Below are 27,990 nucleotides of genomic sequence, written 5' to 3' on the forward strand. Positions count from 1 at the left end.
TAAATTTTTCGTACAATACTTCATACAATCAAGAAGTGTCACTAAATGTCTTCAATTCAAGGCGAATTTCTGAATTTCGGGGTAAATGTTCTGTTATATACTTTGCCTTTTTCCCGCACTCGAAGATGCGAAAGCAGTCAGGCTAGTATTGAGAAAATTGAACTGAAATTTCTAAAAAACCACAGTGTGCTCGGCTATGAGAATGTGATTGCAAATTTTTTTTCGTCTTCAAGGTTAGTTTAGTTGCCACTTTGAAGTTGTCGGCTACAGTACTTGATTATTTTAGGCTTTTATTCGCATCACCAAAATGCTTTCTCGGTTTCTAGTATATTTCTATTGACAGCAGGATATAAAGCAGTAAGAAAATTGTATGAATTCCCTATCAACAAATGTTAATAAAATATGCCTGGCTAAGAAAATGTGACTGCAAATGTGTGTTTCGTGTTCAAGGTTGCTTTAGTTGCTTTGACGTGTTAGGCTAGAGTACTTAATTAGGCATTCATTCCCATGATAAAACGTTCTACTGACAGCAGTACATAGAAAGCAGTAAGGAAATTGTATGAACTTCCTATCAACAAATGTTAATAGAATATGCTCGGCTAAGAGAATGTGACTGTAATGTTTGTTTCGTGTTCAAGACTGTTTTAATAGCTTTGAAGTGTTCGCTTACAGTACATGATTTGAGGCATCTATTCGCATGACCAAAAATGTTTTGTCAGTTTCTAGAGTATTTCTGCTCACAACAGTACGTAAAGTACATAAAGTATTAAAATGGAATATATCTTCTGTTTTCAAACGTTTTCCCATACCCTGATTTTATTCCAAACGCATTTGCTGCGAATAATGTTGGGCGCTTTTCTATATAGTGAAATTGTTGGCTAGCTGCTACAGATTCCGCCATGCAATCAGGCAAGATGTCACGGTTATGCGAACAAGATAGTGTTAATCACCTCAAACACCATGCAGTTTGTTCATTTATTTCTCTCGATGTGTCAAACTGCACCCAGATTTTCTAGTAACTTTCTATTGACACGAGTAAATACAAAGAAGTAACAGTTTACCAACTTTGTATTAACAAAAGTGCATAAAATGTAAAGATTATTTTCTAGTAACTTTCTATTGACACGAGTACATACAAAGAAGTAACTTCTACCAACGTTGTATGAACAATTGTTGATAGAATGTAAAAGTTACTACAAGGTTACTAGAGTCAATAGAATGTTAATACAAATTCTAAAGAAAGTTGATTCTAAAGAAAGTTGATAGCCATTTTTGTAAGGGTTAAGACAGTGAGGTATAAGACAGAAACCCAAATGACGAGCTGTGAAACACATTGAACTTTTTTGTTGTTAAATGATCATACTCGTGACTAGACCAACTCGCGCTGCTGACATGTAACAACTCGCTACCAATAGTTCGGTGGGGAGAGGATTTTTTCTCAATGCTTTGCATTTCAGTGGTTCTGTTGTGCTGAACTGAGCACGCATACAACGCCGTCTGTCTGCTTTGTCGTTCCGTCCTCTACAGATCAGATGGCGTCCCGTGCTGAGCGGCTTCCTGCTCCAGTTTGTGCTGGGCCTGCTTCTGGTGCGCTGGGAGGTGGGCCGCGGCGCCCTTGTCTGCATCGCCGACAAGATGACCCGCGCCATATCATTCGCCAGCCATGGCGGCCGCTTCGTGTTCGGATACCTGGCCACGGGACAGATGGACGGAGGACTGCCCAACCAACAGCCCGTGCTCGCATTCACGGTACGTGAGGGGACACAGTGAGTCTATCTCTAAATGTGCACTGTTTAATCACGGCTAACGCGCCTATCGCTTGTATCGTTCTCAAACAGTGAAAACGATGTACCCGAAGTTTTTTTAGAGCGCAGCTCTTAGGCGCCCGTTCCCGCGTTCCGCGTCGTAGTCGTCACATGGCGCAACACGCCATGTGACGTGTGTAGGCGAGGGACAGGTGGCGTGTTGGCAGGTAGTAGCTGAACGAAGCGTCGCCTGCCATGGCGCGAGCGGAGGAATGGACAACCGGAAAGTGGTTGCCACGGGAAGATCCCGCACGGTGGCTATAGCTATGGGTAGCAAGCGTAAAGCGCCACCTGCCAGAGCTGGCAGGTAGTAGCTGCCATGGCTGGCACGACTGAAGAGCTGCGCTCAAATTTCGCATCACCGACTATCGTAATCGTGTGCAAATTTTCTTTTTGCCGTGTCTTGCATCACTGCACTGATCCTGTTACTGTGTCTGTGCCCGACGCTTTAGCCCGATTGCGGGTGTTTGCCCCTGAAGCCGTAAATATACCTGCTATCTGAGGAAACGAAAACGCAAATGCTTTAGCCTATTGGCGCAAAAACGACGCATTGCATGTAAGCGGCTAAACGCAAGAAAAGAAATGGCTTTTTATTGTGGTTCGATGGTACCATCTTTGAGGACGTTCCTACTCTGTAGGCGCGGCGGGTGACAGGTGTGCCTGTGGTGGTGGCGGCGTAACGTAGATGGTTGTCCTGATGTGACAGCGAACTCCTGCGTGTCGCCCAATGATGTTGATGGAGAGGGTAACAGAGGGGGCATTACGAAGCTGTCTGGTCTGGTACTGCAGGCGCTCGCAGGAGCAAGGGCGACGTTGTTAAACTCACGCACTCTGCTTTCTACACCATGGGGCATGTCCACCGCGGCGAGGAGCCACTGTGCATGACTTCGGTGCTTAGACTGAGCTCTTGCAAGCTTTCCTAATCCCGGTGCTTGAGCTCTGGCCGACATCATCACACTTGATAGCAGGCTTTGGCTGCTCGTGCTGCTGGTTTTGTTGCAAAACAATGACAAGGCTCGTTTCATGGCAAATGACCCGCCACTGGCCTGGTAATTAGAGGACATGCAGTTGCCAGGCCTCTTGTGTTTCGTGACGGAGCTGAGGCAATGATGCAATTTTTGTCCCGCTTTGATAGCAATCACTGCTTGCTCAAGCGTGCATGCAGTTGGCCGTGCAGCTACATGTATTCACTCTCCTGCCGCAGACAGTGTTTTTAGATCGTTTTGTGCTGAATAACCGGTCGTTGCACAGACTTACAGCCGCACCAAAAACTGAAATTTGGAAAACGGGTAGCATCACTCGCGTTCCGATCCTTATTCCATCGTGGGTGGTTGAAGTGGCCAAAGGCGTTTTCCCACGCATTTCACCCCAGAAGAGCCGAGCATCAAATTGGTGGAAATCTTGTACCCATTAGAAAACCGGTGCGCACTCGGCGTCTCTGGGAATCGAATTCAGCACCTCCCGAATGCGAGGCGGACGCTCTACCACAAGGACGCTCTCTTCAGTTTCAAGATGATCGTGGCGCCACCAGAATGCATATAGTCGCTGTACGTGGATTCCCTTTGTGCTAAGGCGTCTTTTCTGCATTACGATGTTCCCTTGACGATGTGGTCGTTTCGATCACATCCGCTTGGGATGCGCAGGTTGTGTCGACCGTGGTGTCCTTCGGACTCCTGGTGTCGGTGCTGTGCCACTACGGGCTGTTGCAGTGCCTGGCACGCAGGTTCGGCCGGCTCATGGCCGCCACCCTGGGCACTACGGCCTGCGAGTCCTTCTGCGCCGCGAGCAACGTGTTCCTGGGCATGGTGAGCAGATGATATGCACTATGCTCTGATTGCTACTTGTAGCATCGTAGTTGTCCGTCTGGTTAGACTCTGCCACGGAACACTCATATTTGACGGCCCTGTTCACGTACAACGTAGGCCGACTCGACGCTTCTGGTCAAGCCTTATTTGGCGCATCTCACGAGGTCGGAGATCCACTGCGTCATGACTTGCGGCTTCGCTACCATTTCGGGCAGCCTATTCGCTGTCTTCACGACTTTGGGCGTAAGTAAATACGTGTAGTACTACCTTGCTGTTGTAGTTCCATTAGCGTTCCATGCAACGCCGGAGCGTCCCGCGGGACACAGAGGTCGTGTTCTCAGGCCAAGCCTGTACGGAAAACAAAATGGTGTGGCCCTAGAATTCTTGCTGAGTGTGGTGACTTGCGCAGGTGAAGGCTGAGCACATGTTGGCGGCCTCGGTGATGTCGGCACCAGCGGCGTTGGGGTTCTCCAAACTTTTCTATCCGGAGACAGAAGACGCCCTGAACAATCTTGACATCAGCGACGTCCGAAAATGGTAGGGGTGCCTCCACTACCTCGAAAGCGAAGTTGCTCGTTTTTGGAAAGTATTACAGTAGTCACGTGAATGATTTCATTATTAAATACCAACCATCGATTAGGTACTTGCCTGACCAGCCTGGATAAAATTTCATCTATTCTTGTTAAGAGAGGTTAGAGGAGGTGATGCTTGAAAACACAAGGATTTCGACAAGGTGGATTGTCTTCATCTTGGCAGGCGCAGCCATCACTCGCAGTGGTTTTTATATACCCCTCGCTCCGAGGAGGAAGGACCGGCGTTCGTGTGAAGGGGTGGAAGGTGTGGTGCGGGCAGGGTAGTAAAGAGGTGACCTTGGCTTCGATCAGTTTGTCAATGAAGCAAAAGGATTTGCCGGACTAGTTGGTTCATTTCTGAAAAAAAAGATTTAACTGCGCGAAAGGGTTAGGACACAAGGGAGACACATTCATGACACTGAAAATGTCAATGAAAAAAAACCTGATTAAAGCCAAGGTCACCTCCTTACCATCTTGCCCGCACCATACCTTCAACCGACCCCTCCCCCAACCACCGCGCCCTTCCAGTCCAGCCAGTCACAAACTGTTTTTTGTGGATGCGGCACCTGGGTTTGCTGATGTCAGTTGTGTAGCTTCTCACTATGGTTATATCACTTTGTGAGACGGAGCGTAGACGTTTTCGCCGTTGCACTTCTGTGTCTCCTCGCCTGCAGCAGCCGCCCCGAGTGCACAGTGCTGGAGTCGATGGCGCGCGGCGTGTCGTCGCTGCTGGTGGTGTCGGCCAACGTGGTTGCCTCGCTGGTCGGCTTCCTTGCCTGCATGGCCTTAGCCGACGCCCTGCTCGCGCAGCTCGGCGCCTTGCTGGGCTGGCCTTTCGTCACGCTCAACGTGAGCAGTGCTCCACTTTTCAGAGCTATTTGTGGAAGCCTTGGAGCTTCGTCAGCCAAGCAGGACACCAATTCGAAAAGCTGCTTTGGCCTATACTACTGCCATTGTCCTGGGTGCGCAGGTGAAGCAGTTAAGATAACCGCTAATATCACTTCCGAGGCACTGGCCAATATCGCAACCGTTCTCTCATGCGAACAGCTTTCGAAACTGATGGCGTCGCCGCTATGGCTTTCACAATCAGCGCTGCACGATTTCCGCGGGACAGCATCGAGGCGTTTAGATGCAAGGGCCCTTCGGTAGCATATAGCCGATCGAAAAGCCTTTCCACCATGGGTTTGACTTGCCGTGAGAACATACATGTGTCACTAGCAAGGGTTGGTTAAAAATTTTCATGTAGTAGTGTGCGTCTGATTATTTGCTGTCATTTCTGTTCTCTCTATGTACTGCCTACGTGTGCGAAGGAGCAGCTTTGATAAGTTGTGATCGAGATTGGTCCGCGTGACATTTTGGCAGGGCAGTATACCGCTCAGAAATGAAGCTTCGCGCGTCTCTGGAAAAATGGAGGCCGCTATACCGCAACACTGTGTAGCGAATAATTCTCTTCGTATGTTAGAATGTACTGGGTTACAATCTCGGCACCGCCGGTATTCAACTTGTTTTTCTAACGGTTGCAAGCGTTCCTTGGCCCAGTGCTGGACTTCCTTGTACAAAAAAAAAATGCGGTTCGCGAAAACTGCCCCTGTACACTCAGACAAAATAGAGGAACAGAAGTTAGGGATTTTGGCCACTACACCTCACAAAGCGGAGGTATTTCAGTCTAATAAGATACGTTACGAATGTTGAAAGGGCCGGTACTCTACTACGCCCGACCTACCAAGGGCCAAAGCCTGGGCTCGTGTCAAACGAGCTGAAAGCAGTGAAAAGGCCTCAAGCTCGATCTCAGCAAACTGAGAATCTGTTTAAGCATTCAGGACACAGCCGAAAGCAGTGGAAAATGTTTCATGTTGCTTCTTTCTAGAATTCACTCTGCCTCAAAGAAGCCCTCACAACGTTTGAGCGAGCCATAACTGGCGTTAGCAAATCAAGAATCGGATTTGTCGAAAACGATTACATGTGACACAGATTCTTGATTGTCGTGGCGGGTTAATACTCTGGCCGGCTCAGAGCACTGATTGGCAGTAGATTCAAATGATGAAGAACTTAATGCCTATCGCCAACACTCCTCGAAAGAAAAGTATATAACAGATGTATCTTACCGGTACTCACATATGGGGCACAAACGCGGGGGCTAACGAAAAGAGGTCAACTTAATTTAAGGACACCGCAGTGAGCCATGGAAAGAAAAATGTTAGGTGTAACGCCAAGTGACAGGAGGAGGGCAGAGTGGGTCAAGGATCAGACACGGGTTGATGACATCCTAGTCGAAATCAAGAGGAAGAAATGGGCTTGAAGAATGCATGTAATCCGAAGACAAGATAACCGCTGCTCCTTAAGGGTAACGGAGTGGGTTCCAAAAGAACGGAAGCTTTGCAGGGGGCCGCAGAAAGTTAGGTGGGCGTATGAGATTAAGAAGTTTGCGGGGACAGAGTGGGCGCAGCTGGCACAGGACAGGGTTAATTGGAGAGATATGGGAGAGGGCTTTGTCCTGCAGTGAGCTTAGCAAGGTTGATGACGATGTTGACGATGTCTATCGCGGACGGGTGTCCCGTGTGTGCGATCGATTTCGGGTTTGGTTTAGTTTGGTTTATGGGGTTTAACGTCCCAAAGCGACTAAGGCTATGAGAGACGCCGTAGTGGAGGGCTCCGGAAATTTCGACCACCTGGGGTTCTTTAACGTGCACTGACATCGCACAGTACACGGGCCTCTAGAATTTCTCCTCCAAAGAAATTCTAGCCGCCGCGGTCGGGATCGAACCCGCTTCTTTTGGGTCAGCAGCCGAGCACCATAACTGCTGAGCCACCGCGGCGGCAGCGATCGATTTCGTCCATTCGCACGCGTGAACGGCTTAGTTAGGCGTGTTGGTACAGCTCTGCCCCTGCGTGTTCCTCTACACAGTGGCTGCTGGGCCGGCTGTTCGTGCCCCTGGCTTTGGCCATGGGCGTGAGCTTGGACGAGTGTTCCCACGTCGCCTCGCTGGTGGGCCTGAAGACGGCGCTGAACGAGGTGGTGGCTTACGGCCAGATGGGCGAGCTGGCACAGAAAGGGCTGCTGTCCCTGCGCGCCCAGCTGATCTGCACCCACGCGCTGTGCGGCTTCTCGAGCGTCGGAGCCCTGGGCGTGCAGTTGGGAGCATGCGCCGCCCTAGCGCCACACCGGCTGCCCGACTGCGCGCGCGTCGCTGGACGCGCTCTGGCCGCCGGATCGGTGGCCTGCTTTATGACCGCCTGCACCGCCGGTGAGGGTGGCCTCCACTGAATACGTGCCGCCTTTCACTGTGTGCCCTGCCGCTTTCGAAGCGTGATATCGTTTACAGTAGAGTCTCGTTAATTCGAATTTCCGGTTCATTCAAATCGACGATTTCGTCCCGCCAACATCACGTGCATGAAGAAGAGCTCAGTTGGTCGGTTGTTAATTAGGACGCTGGATAATTCGAAGAAATCTGTCCCTTTCGAGTTTCAATTACTGGGATCCGACTGTACAGACCTGCTCACGGCTTTCAACGAACGTGCTTTCTGGACTGCTGCGAGAACGTACAGACTCTCCGGTATTACGATCAGATTCATCCTACAGTCCGAAACCAAACACGGTGGTGCCCAGCGGCCACCTAGCGAAAAGATTTAGGTGTCACAGAGTTTTTTGGCTTCGCGATACATCGTGCAGTTCTCGCAGCTCCTGCTACAAAGCGGGCTGTCACCGGTAGTGAAACAATAAAACAAGGAAATCAGCGCGTCGCGGGCTGAGCCGTAAATTGTACGGCTCGACTCTTGACTCGAGAACAGGCACTGTACGCACATTAAGCCGTTGGTTCATCGGCTTACTGGATGCGTCGGAAGGAGCTAAGATTGCTGCTTACAGTGCTGTGTGCGCGCCGGAGGGCTTAGCAACTTCATGGTAAAAAAGATCTAAAGATGCTGGCAATGCTACATCAAGGATGAGCGAGTGGACGACGGCGGGATAGTTTACTTTCAATTATGCCGCGATTACGAAAACACCGTAGGGTGCCTGCAGTTTTCTCATTCTGTCGTTTGCGACGGACTTCCTTATTATGCAATCATGTATTATATAAAGACAGTAAGTATTATGTAACCGCCCCGTCCGAATGTACATCAGTTTAAATTTCGGTGTTCTTTAGAAGCACTCAAGTGGTCGAAATTTGTCCGGAGGCCGGCAGTGAAACCTCGTTATAACGAAACGGCTTACGGAATATAACAAACGGAATTTAACAAAGAAATAGCTATTCCCCTTGATAACTTCTATAGAAGACCATGTATTTGATATCCCGTTATTTCGAAGTAAAATATTCCCGCACAGGGATATAAGGAGCGCCAAATGAAACTAACTGGCCATTTCGCACTCAGTAGATTGATGTGCATGTAAAGGTGTGCAACAGTTCCGCTTCTATACGATGCGGTAAACTGAAATTATGCGTGTACCCACTCTCTTGAGCCGCGCGAAAACCGCTTAAAGTTTTCCCTTTTCCAAGCGGGCTGCGCGCGGAGCATTTCTCCGGATGATTCTTCAGCGTCGCGACAAAATTTTGACGTCGGCGCGTCTACCTTCTGCAAACGCAAACGCGCGCGGTCTATAAACGATGTCACGTAGCGTGGTGTGCACAGCCCATTGAGCCTCGACAAATTTGCCAAGGTCATTGGAGTTCTCGGGTCTTCAACCTCCTCCACTCTATGCTCCTCCCCCTCTGCACACGGCACGCTTCTAGCGCGCTTCGCTCCTTAGAGGCCGTGTGCAGTTTAGTTCCCGCTTTCGCAGCGCGATCGCGAGGCGTCCCTTGACTGTCTGGCAGGGTGCTTGGCGTGCTTGACGGTATCAAGGTTCCTCCGGTTTCACAAAGCCAAGATGTTTGACAACAGTAGAGAGCGATGTCTGTTCTTTCATTAAATATTTGTGCTGATGAAACAGAGGTAATGGTCAAATTAGTTTGGTTTATGGTGGATTAACGCCCCAAAGCGACTCAGGCTATGAGGGAAGCCGTAGTGAAGGGCTCCGGAAATTTCGACCACCTGGGGTTCTTTAATGTGTACTGACATCGCACAGTACACGGGCCTCTAGAATTTCGCTTCCATCGACATTTGGCAGCCACGACCGGGATCGGACCCGCGTCTTTCGGGCCAGCAGCCGAGCGCCGTAACCACTGAGCCACCGCGGCGGGCTGGTAAAATTAGTGAAGACAATGGTCTGGCGTTTCAATTTTCCCTGTGCTGCTGTTGTGACCAGCATGTTCGCGTTCGCTTGAGGTCGCGACTTGCATGGCGACGGGTACAGACATATACCTATACCGGCAACCTCTTCTACTCTCGCGAATACACCCAGACAGATGCGCACCAACATGAAAACTCAGCTCACAACCAGCCACACTACCACACTACATTTGGGAATGTCAACACCTGCCCTTCACACATCCAACAATCACCACAACCGAACAGTCAGGGGCACTGTTGCGCAGCTCGGAAGTCGCCTCTCAAGAGAGGACGGTCACCTGGGCTGCGGTGGCCGCCGCGGCGCAAGGGCGCCTGCGGCCGTCTGACCTTCAGCCTCTCCCTAAAATCTGTCAGAAATAAAGTGTGCTCGCGTATCATGCAGAGAAGCCATCCAAAACGGGTAGTCGCGACGGAATTTCTGTCGGGTATCCCTTTTCAACGCCGTTGGCTTCAAAGCCAAGAATACGGGGCTAAATAATCGGAATATGTCTTTGTGCTCTGTAAATTGTTATTCCTCTAAGACACGTTTTCTATGTGCTGAGTCCTATTCGAGCAGAAGAAACGACGCGCGCATTTGCCAAGCTGACGTATTCGGTAGGTGTACCCATATTCAACCGCGTTGAGGCAGGCCTGCGCGCTCCCAAATGTCACGTGAGCAACGTCATTTCCGGTAGGCGATCGCCTCTTCGAGGGTCGGGAGGCGCGCGCGCACGAAACGAACCGACGAACCCCGCAGTCGGCGCGCGCGGACCAGAGGCAGGAAGCCTGCCGTTGCGTGCATCGTTCTGGCGTTGTTCTGTGTTTCTGCACTGTGTGCGCGTTCCTGCGCATGATCGGCGCGCGTGGTGGTTGTGAAGGAGTGAAGTGCGGCTATCAGCATGCCTTACAAGTGCTGTGTGCCGAAATGCCGGGGAAACTACGACGAAGACTCGAAAATTCAAGTCTGCTCATTTCCGAAGGACGATGCCCAGCGGAACAAGTGGCTGCGTGCAATACCACGCAAGGATTACCAAGTTACAGCTTCATCAAGGGTAAGAACTGCTTTAATTAGCTTGTTGTGTACCGTCATGCCCGCTTTCACGCTTCGCAAAGTTCATTGTCAGTGCGAGCATATTGAGCGTTAGGCCTAGAATCCGTTGTGCCGCATAGAAGGACGAGGCGACTCTCAGAATGCTTCCTACGGCTGACAAGCGAAATTCTTTCGTGCTCATATTAAGGCGAAAGCCTTTAATGCCTCATACTGTCGTTAGCAGACGCGTCGGCAGCCGTGTCGACAGACGCGTCGGCAGGAATCAGGAATGTCGACAGACGCGTCGACAGATGCGTCGGCAGGAATGTCGACAGACGCGTCGGCAGACGCGCCGGCAGCCGTGTCGACAGATGCGTCGGCAGGAATGTCGACAGACGCGTCGGCAGGAGTGTCGACAGACGCGTCGGCAGCCGTGTCGACAGATACGTCGGCAGGAGTATCGACAGACGCGTCGGCAGCCGTGTCGACAGACGCGTCGGCAGGAGTGTCGACAGACGCGTGCACGTTAAAGAACCGTAGATGGTCGAAATTATCCGGAGTCCTCCACTACGGCGTCTCTCATAGCCTGAGCTGCTTTGGGACGTTAAACACCAAATACCATGTGTTTTCTGCGAAAAGTGTTCGTTCAGCCTGTGCTTGCATCAGGAAAGAACCTGCCAATACCAAAAAAAACTACCTTGAGCATGTATACATAATTAATGTCTTTCGGAGACACATTGATATCTTTTTGTGGTACAGTCCCCTGTTTTCGTTTTTGCAGGTCTGTGCGCTGCACTTCCATGAGAGCTTTATTAAAAAAAAAAACCGGCTATCATGACCCAAGGACTGGAAAGGTTATCGAGACCACTTTGCCGGTGCCACGACTGGACCCTAGCGCTGTGCCTTCAATATTCAAGGATTGCCCATCGTACCTGTCCACACCACAGTGTTCCAAAACAAGAGAGGAGCATGTGCTTTTTTGTATGTGGAGTGTTTATTGCTTTGATTTGTTCTCGCAGTGCCATATTATGGGAAGTAACCAAGTTCCTCATTCTAGTCGATTGCAATTGTTTTTCATCATATATGTTTTGTGCTTAACCGTATGTTGCTAAAAGTTTTGTGTTATTTTGGACTGCGAACCATGACTGCCTTCGTTTCCTTGATGTTTGTTGCAGTGACCTGTTCTACTGTATGTGACATGGTCTAAGTCTTAAGTGTGACCATGAGTACAATTTATGTTTTCATATTTAAAGGGTATGTTTGTTTTACAAATCTGTGGTTACTACCTGGCAGTTCAATTTTGTTACCTTGATGCTTCATTAGTTCTGTTTACTGTATGTATATTGTATTGTCTTACATTTATTTATAGCGCCTTTCCATGCCCATGACCAATAAACCGAAATTTGTTTTTTGGTTGCCGACTAAATTTTGCCTCATTCTTGAATTGTCAGCAAACAATAAACTCCCCATGGGAGCAGTAATTGTAGAACGCTGCAATAGGCACCATTACACAGTTTGCATGAAGGTGACGATCGAGTTGCTGTTGCCTCCATCATCCCGAATTCACGTAACGCACGCCGCTGAAGCTGAAGACAGCGAAGCGAAACAACTGCACTGCAGAATTCTCGCGTTTTCTATCAGTTATTCACTCACCTAGAGTACTTTGTCAATCTTACTTCTCTAAAGAGTGCACTGCAGCTGACCAGGCCCCTAGTTATTTCACAGCAGGCTCTTCCTTTCTTTATAAATGAGCGCACGCCTATCTTTTTGTACGCTTGTAAAGCGGTCGCACTCGCGCTTAATACAGCGGTTGATAGAGAGCGACTAAACCATCCTAAAAAAGCGACACCAAGCGCAGCGGAGGAAGCGAGCGACGCGGCAATCCGCCTACTGGATGTGACGTCACTCGCGCAGCGCGCAGGCCTCAAGTCTTGCTAGGAGGTATTGGTTGAGGGCGCTTGGTGAACGGGTCATGGAAAGCTAATGTTATAGAGGACAAGAAAAAACCTCATCCGAAGTTTGACCCTGTCCTTCACTTCCACCTTCCTCCCTTCCCTTAAGGCGCGGTTCAGGTGTCCACCAAGATATGCGAGACAGATACTGCGCCATTTCCTTTCCTCAAAAACCAACTTACATAAGTTCTAACCAGGCCCTTTTCGCGTCGTTTAACTGATCCCCTTATTTCAAACTGCGATATAGAGTAGAGTGTCGGTTGATTGCTTTCGATTGTCTTGATGAGGATCCATAGCGCACAAAATTGAAGGGACACAACACAAGCGCTTGTGTTGTGTCCCTTCAATTTTGTTCGCTATGGATCCTCACGTGACTGCCCACTAGCCCGAGCCCTGACCCTTCTAAGTTCGATTGTCTTGGCTTGATCAACGTCCCAGCATGTGCCGTTCAGCCGCACACCCTTGTTCTTACGCGGTTTTGTGCGCTTCTCTTAAGCTGACTGCAATTAAGTCCTGTCAACAGTAATGATATGTGCTGTTGACAGGAATTTCTAAAGTTCGGACAGTACATGCATACACCAGATGCTTTCCAAATAGGCTGTCTAGTTCGTTGTTACACATTTAGCAGTGCATTAATGTAATTAATTAATCTGTTTCTTGTTTTGCTTCGATATTACTTTTGTTAACGCTTTTGTATTGTTGTGGGCAAGAAACAAAGGGGGAGGAAGAAATTTTTTTAAACCTGAGGATATCGTGCAGCGGAGTCACTAAAGCTTACTCCGTCCGTCTGCTGGTCCGAGCCTATCCAGGTGCACCACGTTGGGCACAGCGAGGGATATCTATATTGGACGTTTTAATAGCAACGGAGTAGAGGGAAATGGGAGTGTTCAAGTGTAGCATACGCTTCGAAGCAATTGGAGAATGTCGGGTTGGGGGAGGCGGGGTGGAGGGAACGGAGACGGTGGAGGAAGAAACGGGAAGGGGAGAGTAGTTTATTGATGAGGATTCGCCGATGAAAGCGCAGCTGGGGAAGTTGAGAGATTTTTCAGGCAATGGGAATGTACGAAGAGAATATTAACGTTGTCATAGGGAATATTTATTTCGAGTTTGAAATAGATGGTAGCGTCGCACCTACGTTCTATAGTATACCCTGGCCCGGGGCAGTAGCTCGCCGGCGATGTGATTCATCACTATTCAAATGTTTTCTCACTTCGACGCCTTAGCATCTAAACAAAAAAAGTGTGTCATTATTACGTGAGTTATAATCTGCTAGCAGCTGTTATTATTTCGAGACTAATAGGTGTCAACTACTTTATTTGCGGTCTGCATCGTAGCTTATACGCGTTACGGCAGGATAAAAATTATTCCAATTGTTTGAAACATGTTATTCTTTCTTCTTTTTTTTTCAGGGGCGCTGACGGATACGACGGCATACGAGGTCCCCATGCGCTTTAATAGCTACGACTTTGTTTGAACGGCAGCAATAAAAATATATATACAGCAGGATTTAATTCCGTCACAAGGAGAGGAAACATCTTTTCATATGTCTCTATGGAAAAAAACAAAAACAAAAGCAAGAATTTATGTACAGCGTACAAATTTTCTTGCACGATGACTTATCAAAACTTAGCTGCTAGTGACATGGACCATCGGTGCATGTTGATGTACTGAAGACTTCCTATACGCCAGTCCGGCTCCAGTGGAGCGCTCTGCGTGAGTAATCATCGCTTTTTTAGTTGTGTCCAGTCTGCATTACAGCGTGGATTCGTGTACTTGTACACTGCGCAGCATTGAAGAAACTGCAGATATTCTGATGCTTTCAGTGACATAAATTACTGGAAAGAATGACGATCACCTGGCAAGGATATAGGGATTGAAGCCCACCTTGCAAACAGGAATTTGAGCAGGTGCAAAAGCCAACCTTCTACGGTCTTAATGGGCCAAATTATTTCTTAAATCTGAATGGTTAGGCGTCTTCATGTTTGGTGCACTGCACGGGTTTTTACAGACGTCCTCTAAAGTCTGCTTCTTTTTATTATGCCTTGATTTGTTGTTTCGTTACGCTTTCTGTTGATGCATATGCCGCGAGTTTCAGCTATGTTTCGTATTAGCGCATGAATCAGTGGTTTCAAAGCTTCCAGACTTCCCCTGAACCTCTGGCTCAAAGAAATGACATGAAAATGTGCAGTTCGGTTTTAAAAAAAAAATCTTTCGCCTGCTGTCTGCATGGTTGTTCATTTAGCGAGCTTGACGGAGCGTTCCAAGTCTTTCTTGGCGTTGTCTAGATGACTAGGATGACACAGCAGATCAAAGGCCGTGAGGGCCAGAGCCTTTCCCACAACCAGCGCGCACTCCTGGGCCTGCTTCGTGCCGGACGCGTGGCAGAACTCGGCCGTGTGGTTGAAGGTAGCCGACTCGATGCGATACACGGGATGTATGGTGGGCATCCGATGCGACACGTTGCCCACATCCGAAGTGGAGCCCGTCGTCAGCGTACGGAAGTCTCTGCTGTCGTTGAAGGCAATGCCTGCGTGGCGGATTACATACAATGTTATACCTTGAAAACGGCGGCATAATTCTGCGATTGAATAGAATGAATGAATGAAAGGCCTAACGCCGTTGATTGAGGAAATCGGAGAAGGGGCGTGGAATTCTTGGCAAACTTGCTGTCGTATTTCTTGGGTCGTTGTTTTTCTTGCGTAGTCATGAGGTGGAGCTTTCGCCCATACGCGAAGCTGCACCACAGACTCGGGGTTGATTTGGGAAATAAAATCTGGATTGATACACCACACGTTTTTGCGTGCAAGTTTCTGTTCCCTTCTTTGGAATTTGTTTGCCTCAGTTGGGCAAATACCATGAATATGAAGACTCGCGACCTGGCGTTTTCACTTTAATGAGGCTGTACAGGGCAATATTTTGGATATTTTTGAAGGGCGGTATTTATTAACCGTCTGGTTTCGCTGCACTGTGTAACCCGGCAAACGCTCGCATACCAAAGGCGAACCAGCTTAGCTTATTTACGCATTTTAGAATGGAGGACTGCCTCCAGGGAAAGCGACGCCGCATTGTGTCGTAGCCGAAAACTGGCGCGTTTACCTGCTGCCATATGATCTCACACAGGTGGGCCTCAGCCAGAAGGACCACGTGAGGCGGAAGTCCGAGAGAGTTAGTCTTTTTAATATGAGGTGTATTCTGTTTGAGTAAACTTCGTCATGCACCCCATAAACCGTGAGCGCGACTGGAAATTTGTGGTGGCACGGTGACATAGGACCGTGCAAGATTACTGCAGCTTTCCACATCTTTGTCCAGGATGTGCCGTCGAGCAAACGTGGTGGTTGCGTTTTGTTGCTCACACGCGTAGTTGTGGGCGGGCCAAGAAAGCACGCGTCGCACTCTCATACATTGTGGAAGAATGTTGGTGCGAAACTTTTTTTGATGAAGTCTCATCAAGATATGTTTTGTTGGTATTTCGTGGCAAGACAACGGGGTGTAAACTCCGCTTGGGAACGATGACTACACAACAACGCAGGCACAGTACACGAGAGACCGATACTGCTACTCAACAAAAATATGAGCGCGATAGCGTAAAGAAGCTCGTGTCGCAGAAGATACGGTGTCGGCGTTCTCGGCATCGTTGACCGTGAGCGAAAAATCATGTAAGAATCCCCAGGAAAGCAACTTAGGAGGCAGGTGGACCACTTAAGTCACGTGGTCTTGCGTCATCACAAACTGCCCACCGTGACAAGTGGCAGTTAAATTAATGACTGGTTGCTGGGAAGACTAACCTGGGTCGCACAATGCCCACCAGGAGCAGCAACTGCCATCGCAGGGCAGTGGCGGATCGCTTAATCGCTGCACCACTGAGCCATTAGGGGTATGAGGATGCCCACGGATCTATGAATGTAAACTAGAAAATGACGAATTCTGCATATATGGGAATTAACCCATTACGCTATCGGGTCATACCCTTTTTTTTTCTTTATTGCATGGAAGTACACCCACCCTGACAGGCCGCTTCACGCATCCCGTCATACACAATCACACCAGCATCCAGCTCTAACTTTGTCAGCACATCAAAATTCTGCGACACACAGGCATACATCGAGTAAAGGTAGAAAGGCAGGAGGATGTCGATCCTCCGCTCCAATTTTAAATGTATTTCGACGTCGTTTGCCGAGGCAGGTTCTTACTTCAGCATCACTCAGATATAGGTAAGCACGGTGCTTTGCGGCGTTCTCATCTCTTTTGTCTCGTCCCAATCCCGAAGTACAGTTTACATCACATTAATAAATTCTCGTTAAAATGCGCTTGATTAAACCTTCCCAAAGTGATAGCAACAGGAAAATGAAACAAGTGTTGACATGGCCATTGGAGAACCAAGTGGCCTTTAAACACTTAAGGTCCGCGCGCAGTCCAGTAGACGCACCGTAATCCTCGGCGTGCCTCTGGAACAGCCTGAGCAGTGGTTCGTTGATGTTCATGTGCTTGCAGAGGGGTGCCATCTCGGCAATCCTGACTTTGCAGCCGGTGGCCGTGGCTGCCGCCTTCATGCAGTCCTCGACGTCGCGGCGCATCTGCAGGACGCGTTCGGTGCTTGGGCCCCGCACGTTGTAGTCTAGGCGACTGCTGGAAACCTCGAAGTTTGTACTCGTCTCGGAACGTAGCAGCACGCCTGTGAGAGAGGTTCGCGTTGAGAGCACGTTAGTACAGCAGACCACGCAATATATATATATATATATATATATATATATATATATATATATATATATATATATATATATATATATATATATATATATATATATATATATATATTTCAATGAACTTTAAAACTCCCATGAACATCCTTCGGACGTCCAGGGGAGGTCCAAAATGCCCATTGTGCAATAATTCCGCCTATGCAGACCTTTTCAAAACGAGGTCGAAAGGCTCCACTATATTGGGCACTGGGCTGTGCTCGCAGTATGGAAAAGTGAGGAGGATGAAATTCCTCATGTTCTTCCCAGCTCAGAAAAGCAGGTTTTCCCAGGGTCGGGGAAAGGTCTATACTATGCAGCAGAAACACAAGGACGTTTTTTTTTTTTTTTTTTCAGGGCCGCCTTTGTCAAATGACCCTACATGGTAAACAGCAACAACAGTAGCAGTGGCATAGTAAACTATAACAACTAAGTCGAAAATAATTTCATTTAGATGGCATCGCGCATTTTCTTTAGATGGACCGAAGATGAAAGCCTATGTTGCGAGCAGCGCAAGGTTTTACTGTGGTCTTTAGTAAAAGCAATTTAAAGACAGTTCTGAGCAGCAAGATTTCCACTCCCTCTGGCCGTCAGTGTTAGCAGAGAGAACGACCAGAGAGTGTTCGCACCGTGCAACCGACACTGAGGATCGAGGCGGGCCCTCAGTAGCGATATGTTTGCGTAGGCGAGCACGGCAGCGTCCAAGGCGCTGGGCTCTTGTCTTCCCTCCGGGACGTCGCAGCTTTCGAAGACAGCGCTGACCTGCGTAGAGAGAAGGCCATATAAAGCACATCTATAAGGAGTGTTACCCCTTTATCTACATAGCACTAAAGGGTGGCCTGAGACACGCATGGCCTATAAACGACGACTTATCGCCCTGCTACAAAAATAACGGGGCGCGTCGCAAAAACTCCGAAGACGACTTTACAGCTATTTGCAGAAACTTACATTACAACAGTCCAAATTGAGCACGAGTTTTAGCACTACTTATCGTTGGGGTCGCCATCGCAAACCCCAACGGTCAGAAAAAGTTGAGGGCCTTCTTACCCGCATTCCGAAAGACGAAAATTCTATAGCATTTAGGTTGCCTGCTATGGTGTCTACATTTAGCGTCTAGCGTTCTAGCGATTTTGCCGCCACAACTCTGGTTAAAGCTGGTTCCATTTCCCTTATATGGTATGCATGAGTCATCTCCTTCTAGCATGTTTAAGTACCTTCCATTGGATTATCATATGGGATTACGCTAATCAGACCCGCTAATCCACATTAACGCTCCCACTAATTTTCCTTAATCCAATTTCTAGGGTGGGACTTCTTCCAAAATTTTAGGAATCCTTTGGAATTTTCGGGACTGGGCCAACTTCCAAATTTTCGGGGTCCTCCGGTTTTCAAAATATGGCGGTGCCCTAGATTGGTCGACTGGTGGTCACGTGTTGTTGATGACGTCACGACTCTCTCAATTGCATTCACAGATCGCGAGGAGTTCTCTTACCACACTGCTCAAGCAGGTGGCGCTGTTCAAAATACAGCCACCGGTAGGGCTTGTGAGACCTAGGCTATTCTTCCTGAGCTCCCGCAAGGCTCGTGCGCCGCGCCACTGGAGGCAGATGGCATTTGCATTGAATTTGAATTAACTTCATTTGCACGTGCCACATGGGGCAGGTAGCTCACAACCAAGTGGGCAGGTTGCAACGCGTCATGGTAGCCAGGTTGTGTGACGTCGCAAGGTCACATGACATCTCTTGACCAATCGACCAGCCATTAAACTGCCACCAGCCAAGGTGGGCGGGTTGCGATGGCGTCACAAGGTCGCGTAACTTATCTCGACCGATCAGGAAATTTCGTGACAGAGAAGCCGAAAATGTTTTGTGAGACGGCAACCTAAATGTTACCGCATTAACAAGGAGGGAACAGGGCATCGCTTCAGAGTAATTCACTGCTCGAGAAACCATGGGATCTTTAAGCGACATCATTGCACGACGGAACAATAGCTGTGCGCGTAGAGCATATCAGCACTAAAGAGGTAAGAGCTAGACCGGGGGGGGGGGGGGGGGGGGGCGTTATGCACGAGGCCCAGTGTGTTTGACCATTGTTCTGGCGTTCTCTCGCAACCTATGAGGACAAATCTCAGGCTTTTGAGAGACGCGGGCCAGCCACCTGGTCGTAAACTATGTCATCAGAGAATCGTTACGGACTTTTCCCCGGTGTTTTGACATTGTTGGAGGACACGAACGGCACACAGGATATGCTGCAGCGCAGCTCGGTCTCGCGTTTGCCGCAGGGCACATGCATGCACATGGTGGGCACCACACAGTGATCCACAGTGTCATGTATGAGCGACACGTAATTTCTCACCGCTTCCCGTCGTCAGTGCGTGAACGAAACACTGCACAAGTAGAAGGTGCTCCCCAGTGCGCATCTGAACCTAGATTCTGGTACCACAGTTATAACGTTAATTCCGAAAGTTCATGGAGGCATTGCCCTGAAGATAAGTTCATGTTAAAGCTACGTGAACTTCTTTCATTGTAAAGAAACAGCGCAAAAAAAAAATAGAGACGATTGCGGTAGTCGGTAATGCGAAACTTAACCGCAACTCCACGTATTTTCATGCCACCCGCTACTGCTGGCAGGCGGCATGTTACGCTGCCAGCCACCCTCCGGTATCTTCACGTGGCAACAACCTTAATTCCGGTTGTCCATTCCTCCGCTCTCGCCTTGGCAGGTGGCGTTTCGCTCTGCTGCTACCTACCATCACGCCACCTGTGAGGTGGCGTATCAGGTGGCATCGGCTGCGTAGTCGGCTTAACACGCCACCCGACAGGTGGCGTGTTAAGTCGACTACGCAGACGACTATGACGCGGAACGCAGGAACGGGCACCAAAAAAAAAATCGGAGAAAGGAGGAATCACGGGCGTATCTGCTTCTTTTTCTCGGCTTTCTTCCCTGTCGTTTCTTCGCTATGCATCCTAACAGACTCCGACACCGTTACATCCATTATTAAACGAGGAACGAATCCGAGCCGCGTGCACTGACCCCGCATCTTGCCGACAGCCCGAGTCGGAGGACGCTTCTGTTCTCTGGGTGCGCCATGAGGGCGGTATCGACGTCGTCCAGGGCCCCCGCGCGCAGCAGCAACTCTTTGCCCATGCCACCTTCTTCGGCGGGAGTACCCAGCACCACAATCTGCGAAAGGAGAGGATATCGCAGCTCACTCTTGTAGAAATTTCTTTATACATTCTAGGCTATCACATACTTTCGTCCGTTAGACTTTCTATAGAAAATCCTATAGACTGGTCTATAGACAATCTATTGATTAATGACCATACAATTTTAGTAGACATTCATTTGTAGCCAGACTATATAGACTATGAATAGGCAAAAGGAAATGTTTATAGGAAGGCAATATAGTCTATAAGAAATCTATGTAAATATAAATCTATATATCTATATATAGTCTACCGACCTTCATTAGGAATCCTGGTGAAGACGCATCGTGTACCCTGAGGGCTCCCGAACTGAGCGACGATTAGTGTCGTGAACACTGCTGAAGGTCTTACAGGACACTGGCCTAATGGGTCAGTGGTAGGGACGCAATCTCTTAAATCAATGACTCAGGCGGAGCGATTGCCGACAGGCCTCTGTAAGGCTAAGCCCGCTTGTATATTTACGCCACCACCACTATCATAGCCAACGAAACTAAAAGCGAATAAGACAGACACCGTACGTAAATTGTGTTGCGTACGGCCTCTGGGAACGCGGCCGCGGAAGAGGCTACAACGAGGACGAAAGAAAGAAAGAAAGAAAGAAAGAAGGAAAGGAAGAAAGAAAGAGAGAAAGAAAGAAAGAAAGAGAGGAAGAAAGAAAGAAAGAAAGAAAGAAAGAAAGAAAGAAAGAAAGAAAGAAAGAAAGAAAGAAAGAAAGAAAGAAAGAAAGAAAGAAAGTTTGGTTTGGTTTATTGGGGTTTAACGTCCCAAAGCGACTGAGGCTATGAGAGACGCCGTAGTGAAGGGCTCCGGAAATTTCGACCACCTGGGGTTCTTTAACGTGCACTGACATCGCACAGCACACGGGCCTCTAGAATTTCGCCTTCAAGAAATTCAAAGAAGAAAGAAAGAAAGAAAGAAAGAAAGAAAGAAAGAGAAAGAAAGAAAGAAAGGAAGAAAGAAAGAAAATGGAACTGGAAAATAGCATGTATTGCTGTAGAAATAGAAAGTGAGGCGCGCATGATCAGCGCCCAATCAAAGGCATGCCAAGTAAATGGCTAAGCGGCCCGAGTCATGGTCCGGTAATTTGTCGGATGCGCTAAATACAAACAGTGCGCCGAGTTTGATCGACGCCCCGTATCTGGCTTATAGGTCTCAAGCCACTGCTCAAGAGCAGCGGAAGAATGACGCAATTGTTTATTGTGAGCACAGGAGGCGGTAATAACGAACAAAAAGCAACTTAACAAAAGACTGGCGTGCACTCAGAACGAAATATAACAAGAGTAAAGGGAAGAGGAAAGGGGAGGCGGACAGTGGATACTGCCAAGTGGAAGGAAGAACGCCTTAGAAAACGAACGAGCAGACTTGCGTGGAACTGAAATGAACTCTTCGTTGGGCTGACTTGCGCCCTCAAAGGAATGAACAACTCGGTGGCGGCGGCAGCAACAGGCGCACTCGGTGATCGTCGTAGAACTGAATCACCGTCGCTCTCGGCCCTGCTCGATTCAAAGCTGACCCAGAACTTTAGAGATAAGGCGCTGAAAGAACCTACAACAATCTCTGAGAGTAGAACTAGCTGCGCCGGGCTACAAACATTATAGATAAGTCTGGTGGCATCTATCGCCACAAAGTGATAAAACTGAGTGATAAAACGGCGGCTTCGAGCGTAAACGATTAAGGCTTCGCGCCAGTATGGTTGTTGGCACTGTAACCATGGTAACTGCCTTGACGTGCAGCGAGCAAAAGCTTCTGTGCGTTGGGTACACTTTTCAAACGCGCGTCAGTAGCCCGAATGGCGTATGATGCTTTGAGTGAGCAAAAGGAGCACCCAACCGTTCAGAGTAAGTCTTCTGTTCCTTACTTCAGGGTCTTACCTGCCGGCAGACAGCGAGGGGCTTTGAAAAGCAATGCTCACCTTTCCCTCAACCTGTTCTCCGCTCAGCAGGCTTGCCCTTTGTACCAGCTCTCGCGCTGCGACGGCTGCGGCGAGTGCGCTCTCAGCGATCAGATTGTGTCCGCAGGCGTGGCCCAGACCCGGCAGGGCGTCGTACTCGCACAGGAACGCCACCACGGGAGAACCGGCTGCGCTTGGTCGACAGGCAGAGAGGGGCTGATGCATACCGTTATCGTGTTACCGCTTTTAATTCGGGACATCGCTGCAGAACATATATTTCGCTTTAAACGAGGATAATGACCTCTGGTCGCAGGCAATTAATTTTAATCTCACTAATATCATTACGGATCGTACAATAGAAGTAAAGGATATGGTAGTTCGACTAAATACTGGTAAGGTTTCTCAAGACACGAAATATCAGTCTAAAAAACGCTAAACCATGAAGGCCTCTAACCTAACAGAATAGAACTGTCAAAGCTACTCAATAAGCGTAAGGCAACCGACATGAGGAAGTGTGATATGGAGAGAATCGAGTACGCTCTAAGAACGAAGGTAAAGTCTTTGTCAAAAGTAACCAGGCTGAATGGTTTGCTTCTCAGTCGTATAGTAAAGCTATTATGCCAGCCCTCAAGCTCTGAATCTCTGTATGGTAAGGAGAAACCCTGTTCTCAGTTTTGAAGAACTTTTTGATCTTTAGGGAAGCCATGAGGGCTCTACTATACGAATGAGAAGCAAACCTTGCAGCCTGCATGGTTACTTTTGACAAAGCCTGTACACTAAAAGCGATCAAGACGAAATTAGACATAGCCAAAGATCGGATGCAGAAACAAAGGGACAAGGAGGTCAACGTCATTACTAATACGGGAAAGATGGTTTAGGTAGCGTACGTAAAACACTGGATATTTGTACTATTTCTACTGTTTGACCCCAGGCCTTGACTGTGTAGGTAAAACAGATGTGCTGCCGCGTAATCTTGGTCTGCTCGCGCCTAGGAAGCAGTGGACAAAAGTCTACGCGGACGATCAAAGCTGCCTGATTGCAGCATGAAACTGCAGTCTTTGATATCATCCCCATTGGGCAATTTCAGCAAGCGCCCCCAGTTACCTCCGTATTCGGCGCGGAAGGCCGTCTGCAGGACGCTGTGCCGCTGTACGTCGAAGCCTTCGGCTTCGAGGAACGCGCACAGCGTGTCGTGCGCCCGGTGCTCCTCGAAGCGGGTCTCCGGATTCTCCCACAAGAAGCGGCCGACTGCATGCAGCGCCTGCGCCCTGGCTGCCACCGCCTCGTCGGCGACTGCGCGAGGGTCCATCTGTGTCGGGACACATGGTATAGGGTGGGTGTGTGCCGCCCCTACTGAACGCCGCGCAACGTCAAACGTAAAGCTCCTAGTGTTTTCCAGCGAAAGCACTACCTCAAGAGGTCTAACCGGTTCGCCGAGTTTGTGCAAAGCTTGACCTTGAAGGTGACCGTGGGCAAAACCTAGCATATAGTAACAGACAGCTAAGCCATGTATAGCATAGCATCATGTCCACCAAAGGGGACACCATGGTGTACATTGCCACCTTGGTGGGCCTCACCTTCGACCTTGAGTACCAATGACGGCCGATAGGTGGTGTCGCTCCCAGTTAAACATTCGCTTGACGTCATCAGTCATGTGACTCGGTGATGCAAGGAGCTGGGCCTGCCCGGATACATCACTCTACGCCTCGATGGAGAGCGAGCCGGGACCCTCTAACTCTAACCTATCTGAGGAGGAGTTGCGCCGATTACGTCGCATAGATGTACAGCGGGAAAGAAGGCGGCGTCAACGTGAGTCTACCGATCCCAAAGACGTCGCTAAACGAAACGAAGAACTTGCGAATAAGCGACGGAAGCGTCAGGCCGAGTTAGCGACCGAAACACTGGAACAGAGAGCCGTTCGCCACGAGGAACAGCGAAATCGTAAACAAAACTGACTATGTGTTTCGTGCTCAAGCCTAAGTATCGGGTTCATTCCATATCCACATCTCTTTGTGTGGTGGTAGCTGTGGAAAACTTTAGAAAGCGTGACTGGGAGATCGGTCCCCGTGGACGGGGTCCTCAGTCGGGGACTCAGATAGCTTCTGCTATCCTGCAGGCCCACGCAATAATCCATTGCTGATCGACCAGGTGTTACTGTTTATGCACTCCATTTATTCACATACTGTATATTTATGGAGTGATGATCTGATTAGTGACACATCTAACCACATACCTATAACAAAGCACGTGTTGCAAAACATCCCTCTCAGTTCATGAATTCTCAGTAACACGAATGTAACTGTGCTGATAGAACCGGTGCTTGATTTATCCCCTGCCCTGTATAAGCCTAACCAACCACCTACTACCCACCGCCTAATGCTGAAAACTATGGCGTGCATGATCACGTCGCATGATCAACGACGATTTTCGTTAGAAGACAGCTTCACCCTTCTCTCCTCGAAATAGACAGTAGCTTATAACGCTTGCTAAGACCAATATTATAATGGGCGGCAATTGCTTGGTTTTCGCTTACTATATCGAAAAAATATCAAGCTTGAAGCTATAAAAAAAAAAGTTCTCGGTTCCTCGCCGTATGCTGTAAAGGAACAGCGGCGATAGCCGAGACGCTGCATGTACGCTCGGCAGTACGCTCTGCTGCATGCACACAGACTCTACTATCAGCAACGAATGAAACGTGAACAAGAAAACAGAGGTGGCAACACAAAGACACCAACATATTACCTCCAGGAGAGGAAATGCAAGCGAGGTTTAATAACCCTTCTGAGGAAGAGTCTCCACGCCTTCGAAGTTAGAATAACTGGAGCTAGTGTTGAGCTTCCCCTGGCTAAGAGATTCGTATTTTGTTGTTTGTGGTTCAATTGTCTTGCTCGTGTTTCATTTCTTGCTGATAGTACATACACGGCCACCCTTGATAACGCAACCTCCAGCAACATTCGAATATTTTCCCGCTCATAATAGGCTTACGATAACAAGTGTGCCGCTAAATTTAGACAGCCGACAATACGAAGTTCGTCTCCAAATACCGTCCGAGGCTGTACGATTGGTCGTGTTTTTTTTTATTTTGACAACAGTTACGCGTACATCGGTTATAAAACCAACCCCGAACAATCGTATTTATAAGCACATACCTACCGCGGTGGCTAAGTGGTTAGGGCGCTTGGCTACTGAGCCGGAGTTACGGGGTTCGAACCCGGCCGCGGCGGCTGCGCTTCGATGGAGGCGGCGCACAAAAGGCGCCCGTGTGCTGTGCGATGTCAGTGAACGTTAAAGGTCCCCAGGTGGTCGAAATTATTCCGAAGACCTCGACTATGCATGCCTGCATTCATGGTCTGCCATGCAGTTTTTGAACATAAAAATTTAAGTAATAGCTGAACCGGAAAATGTTCACATATCATGGTTTAGGTAGCAAATTTTCTCTGTTGACCCGGAACTAGCCCTTGTACGTACACCTCCCGTCAAAAGTATACAGCCCAAGGGGTTTTCTTGTCAGGCGTACTGTATGCCTCGTTATGCATCCTCAACAACCGTAACCTCTCGAAAGAGGAAGGACGAATCCTCCCAAGCTTTGGACTGTTAGACGTGCTAGGAGGCACCGCTAAACATCTTAGAAGCAAACCCCTTGGGCTGTATACTTTTGACGGGGGCTGTACATCTGGTTGTTAGCTCATTGTTAGGCAAGCCTGTAACATCGACAGAGGATGGCGCATTTCTAATTGAAATTGTCTTTGACTAATAGTGCTGCTTTGTACTTCGTTTGTTCTTTTTCTTTTATTATACAATTACTACTAATATTGCATTTAATGTTTCAAATTTTTTTACTGTTTTTGTCGTTTAGACTCTAGAGTTTTGGCATTAACCGAACGCGATTATTTCACAGGGTGGGAGGGGGGGGGGGGGGGGGGGTTATGGAACGCTTGCGTTTCAGTGGACTATATATGACCTTTTTTTTTAGTAAGCTCTGCCAATTGTGCACAGGTACGAAATCCCAAAGCTAGTCACTGTCAAGAAGAGCTGCACTCTTTCAAAATTTATTTATTTATTTTTGTTTATTTGTCACTACTCTGTGTCTATGGCTGTTGCATGAGGAGTACACGAATAGGTGCGCACTCGGCGCAATGTGGCACAGCTTACATCAGTGTGCCACATTGCGCCGAGTGCGCACCTATTCGTGTACTCCTCATGCAACAGCCATAGACACAGAGTAGTGACAAATAAACAAAAATAAATAAATAAATTTTGAAAGAGTGCAGCTCTTCTTGACAGTGACTAGCTTTGGGATTCCGTACCTGTGCACAATTGGAAGAGCTTACTAAAAAAAAAGGTCATATATAGTCCACTGAAACGCAAGCGTTCCATAAACACCCCCCCCCCCCCCTCCCACCCTGTGAAATAATCGAGAGCACGTCACGTTTTCCAAGATATAACAAAAAAATTAGGCAGTGGCTTAGCTCTGGTTAAGCCAGGTTATGCAAGCGAAAAGCTGCAGTTGTGCTTGGTTTGACATCATGGCTATCGCAGTTGGCGCACAATGCACTGGGAGCACCACAATAACTGTGTAGGTGTTCGGCCGCCGTCCACACACTGCCTGCACGGAGGCGGAGGAGGATACGCGCGTGTAGTGAATACGGTGCTGTCTTAGAAGGTTGCTTTAGAGACATGTACTGTGGTGTCCATTCCTTTCGGGTGTACACCAAGACATGAGAGACAGGCATTTGCTTTCCTTAAAACCAATTTTCATTTCATTTCATTTTCCTTAAGGCCCTTACGGCGCGGTTCGGGTATCCACCGAGATATAAGATACAGGCGTCGTTTCATTTCGTTAAAACCGATTTTCTTTTCATTTTCCTTCCCTTACGGCGCGGTTCGGGTGTCCACCGAGATATGAGAGTTTCCTGGCACACTGTCTTTTAATTATTTTTTATTTGTTCCGCCTGTGACGCCACTCGGTTTCACGCATGCGCAGCTGTGGCAAATCTTGGCTCCGACGGCTCACGCGAAGCACGGCTGTGGTGCGGGTAGCGAAGCTTTTCGCTTCAAAAGAGCACTTCCTTATTGGTCTAATTGGAAAAGCCTTTGATACACGTGAGAACGGTGACTGGACGGCACGTTAGCTGCCGCATGCAAGGAATTACGACAGAGCAACGAAAAAATGGACGCACAGAAATGCTACTACCACTACCACGGCTTTGCATCAAAAGGCCGTGCTACTGCCAACAGGAACGGTTAATTTTCTTGCGCAATATACACCGTGCAGAGAAGATACTACTGTTGACAGCAGTTAGCGCTTGTGTTTGTCCTCTTTTTTTGCTTGCGCTACCGTCATTCCTTGTAGCCATGAGCCAACTATCCCGAATCACCACTCTGCATCAGTTGCCGCATCTTGGCCGTGATGATCGCTCACAAGCAAGGCCTCTTTGAGACCGAGCGTTGATTTCAAAATTGCATCCGGTCAACACCGTTCTCAGCGAGTGTCTCATCGTACGTTATACACTTTCAGATGCTTCCATGGACGTACCGTTTTCAGCGCAGCAGCGGAGGCACCAGCAGCGTCAGCAGGCGGCGGTCAGTGGTTGCGGGAGCTGTAAGTAGGCCACTCAGCTGTTCCGGCGAAAGTGCTCGCCGTCTTGCCTCGCGTGAGGAGAGTCCAAGGATTCGCCGTGATAAGAGGTAAACTGACTGGACCGCTACGTCATCGAGATAGCAGCAATTCCTCGCTCCGTAGTGCAGAGCCATTTGCACTGCGTTGTCTCGCGCGTTATCTCGCCAA

At 48.6% G+C, this 27,990-nt stretch overlaps 2 protein-coding genes across 4 annotated transcripts; one reads left to right on the plus strand and one right to left on the minus strand.

The window, feature by feature from the left end:
- The first annotated feature begins 1,531 nt into the window (after window positions 1–1,531).
- On the plus strand, window positions 1,532–14,127 carry LOC149342923 (solute carrier family 28 member 3-like). The gene is made up of 7 exons (XM_089545455.1): window positions 1,532–1,749; window positions 3,449–3,610; window positions 3,728–3,853; window positions 4,020–4,147; window positions 4,857–5,031; window positions 7,088–7,427; window positions 13,779–14,127. The coding sequence occupies exons 1-7, from the start codon at window positions 1,636–1,638 to the stop codon at window positions 13,841–13,843; spliced, it is 1,110 nt and encodes a 369-aa protein (XP_089401581.1). The 5' UTR covers window positions 1,532–1,635; the 3' UTR covers window positions 13,844–14,127.
- On the minus strand, window positions 13,444–27,957 carry LOC149342924 (xaa-Arg dipeptidase-like). Of its 3 annotated transcripts, none has more exons than XM_089545454.1 (7): window positions 27,739–27,957; window positions 23,307–23,495; window positions 22,224–22,418; window positions 20,139–20,288; window positions 17,735–17,867; window positions 16,796–17,041; window positions 13,444–14,896 (listed from the first exon to the last, which is right to left on the minus strand). In XM_089545454.1, the coding sequence occupies exons 2-7, from the start codon at window positions 23,454–23,456 to the stop codon at window positions 14,604–14,606; spliced, it is 1,167 nt and encodes a 388-aa protein (XP_089401580.1). In that variant the 5' UTR covers window positions 23,457–23,495; window positions 27,739–27,957; the 3' UTR covers window positions 13,444–14,603. The 3 variants fall into 3 exon arrangements, with proteins under 3 accessions (XP_089401580.1, XP_089401579.1, XP_089401578.1); XM_089545453.1 differs by having other exon boundaries at window positions 23,307–23,511; window positions 27,739–27,953; XM_089545452.1 differs by having other exon boundaries at window positions 22,224–22,390; window positions 23,307–23,511; window positions 27,739–27,947.
- Window positions 27,958–27,990: the final 33 nt, after the last annotated feature.

This window comes from Amblyomma mixtum, chromosome 5, assembly GCF_055824585.1.
Source record: "Amblyomma mixtum isolate Tamu chromosome 5, ASM5582458v1, whole genome shotgun sequence".
Taxonomy (NCBI): Eukaryota; Metazoa; Arthropoda; class Arachnida; order Ixodida; family Ixodidae; genus Amblyomma; species Amblyomma mixtum.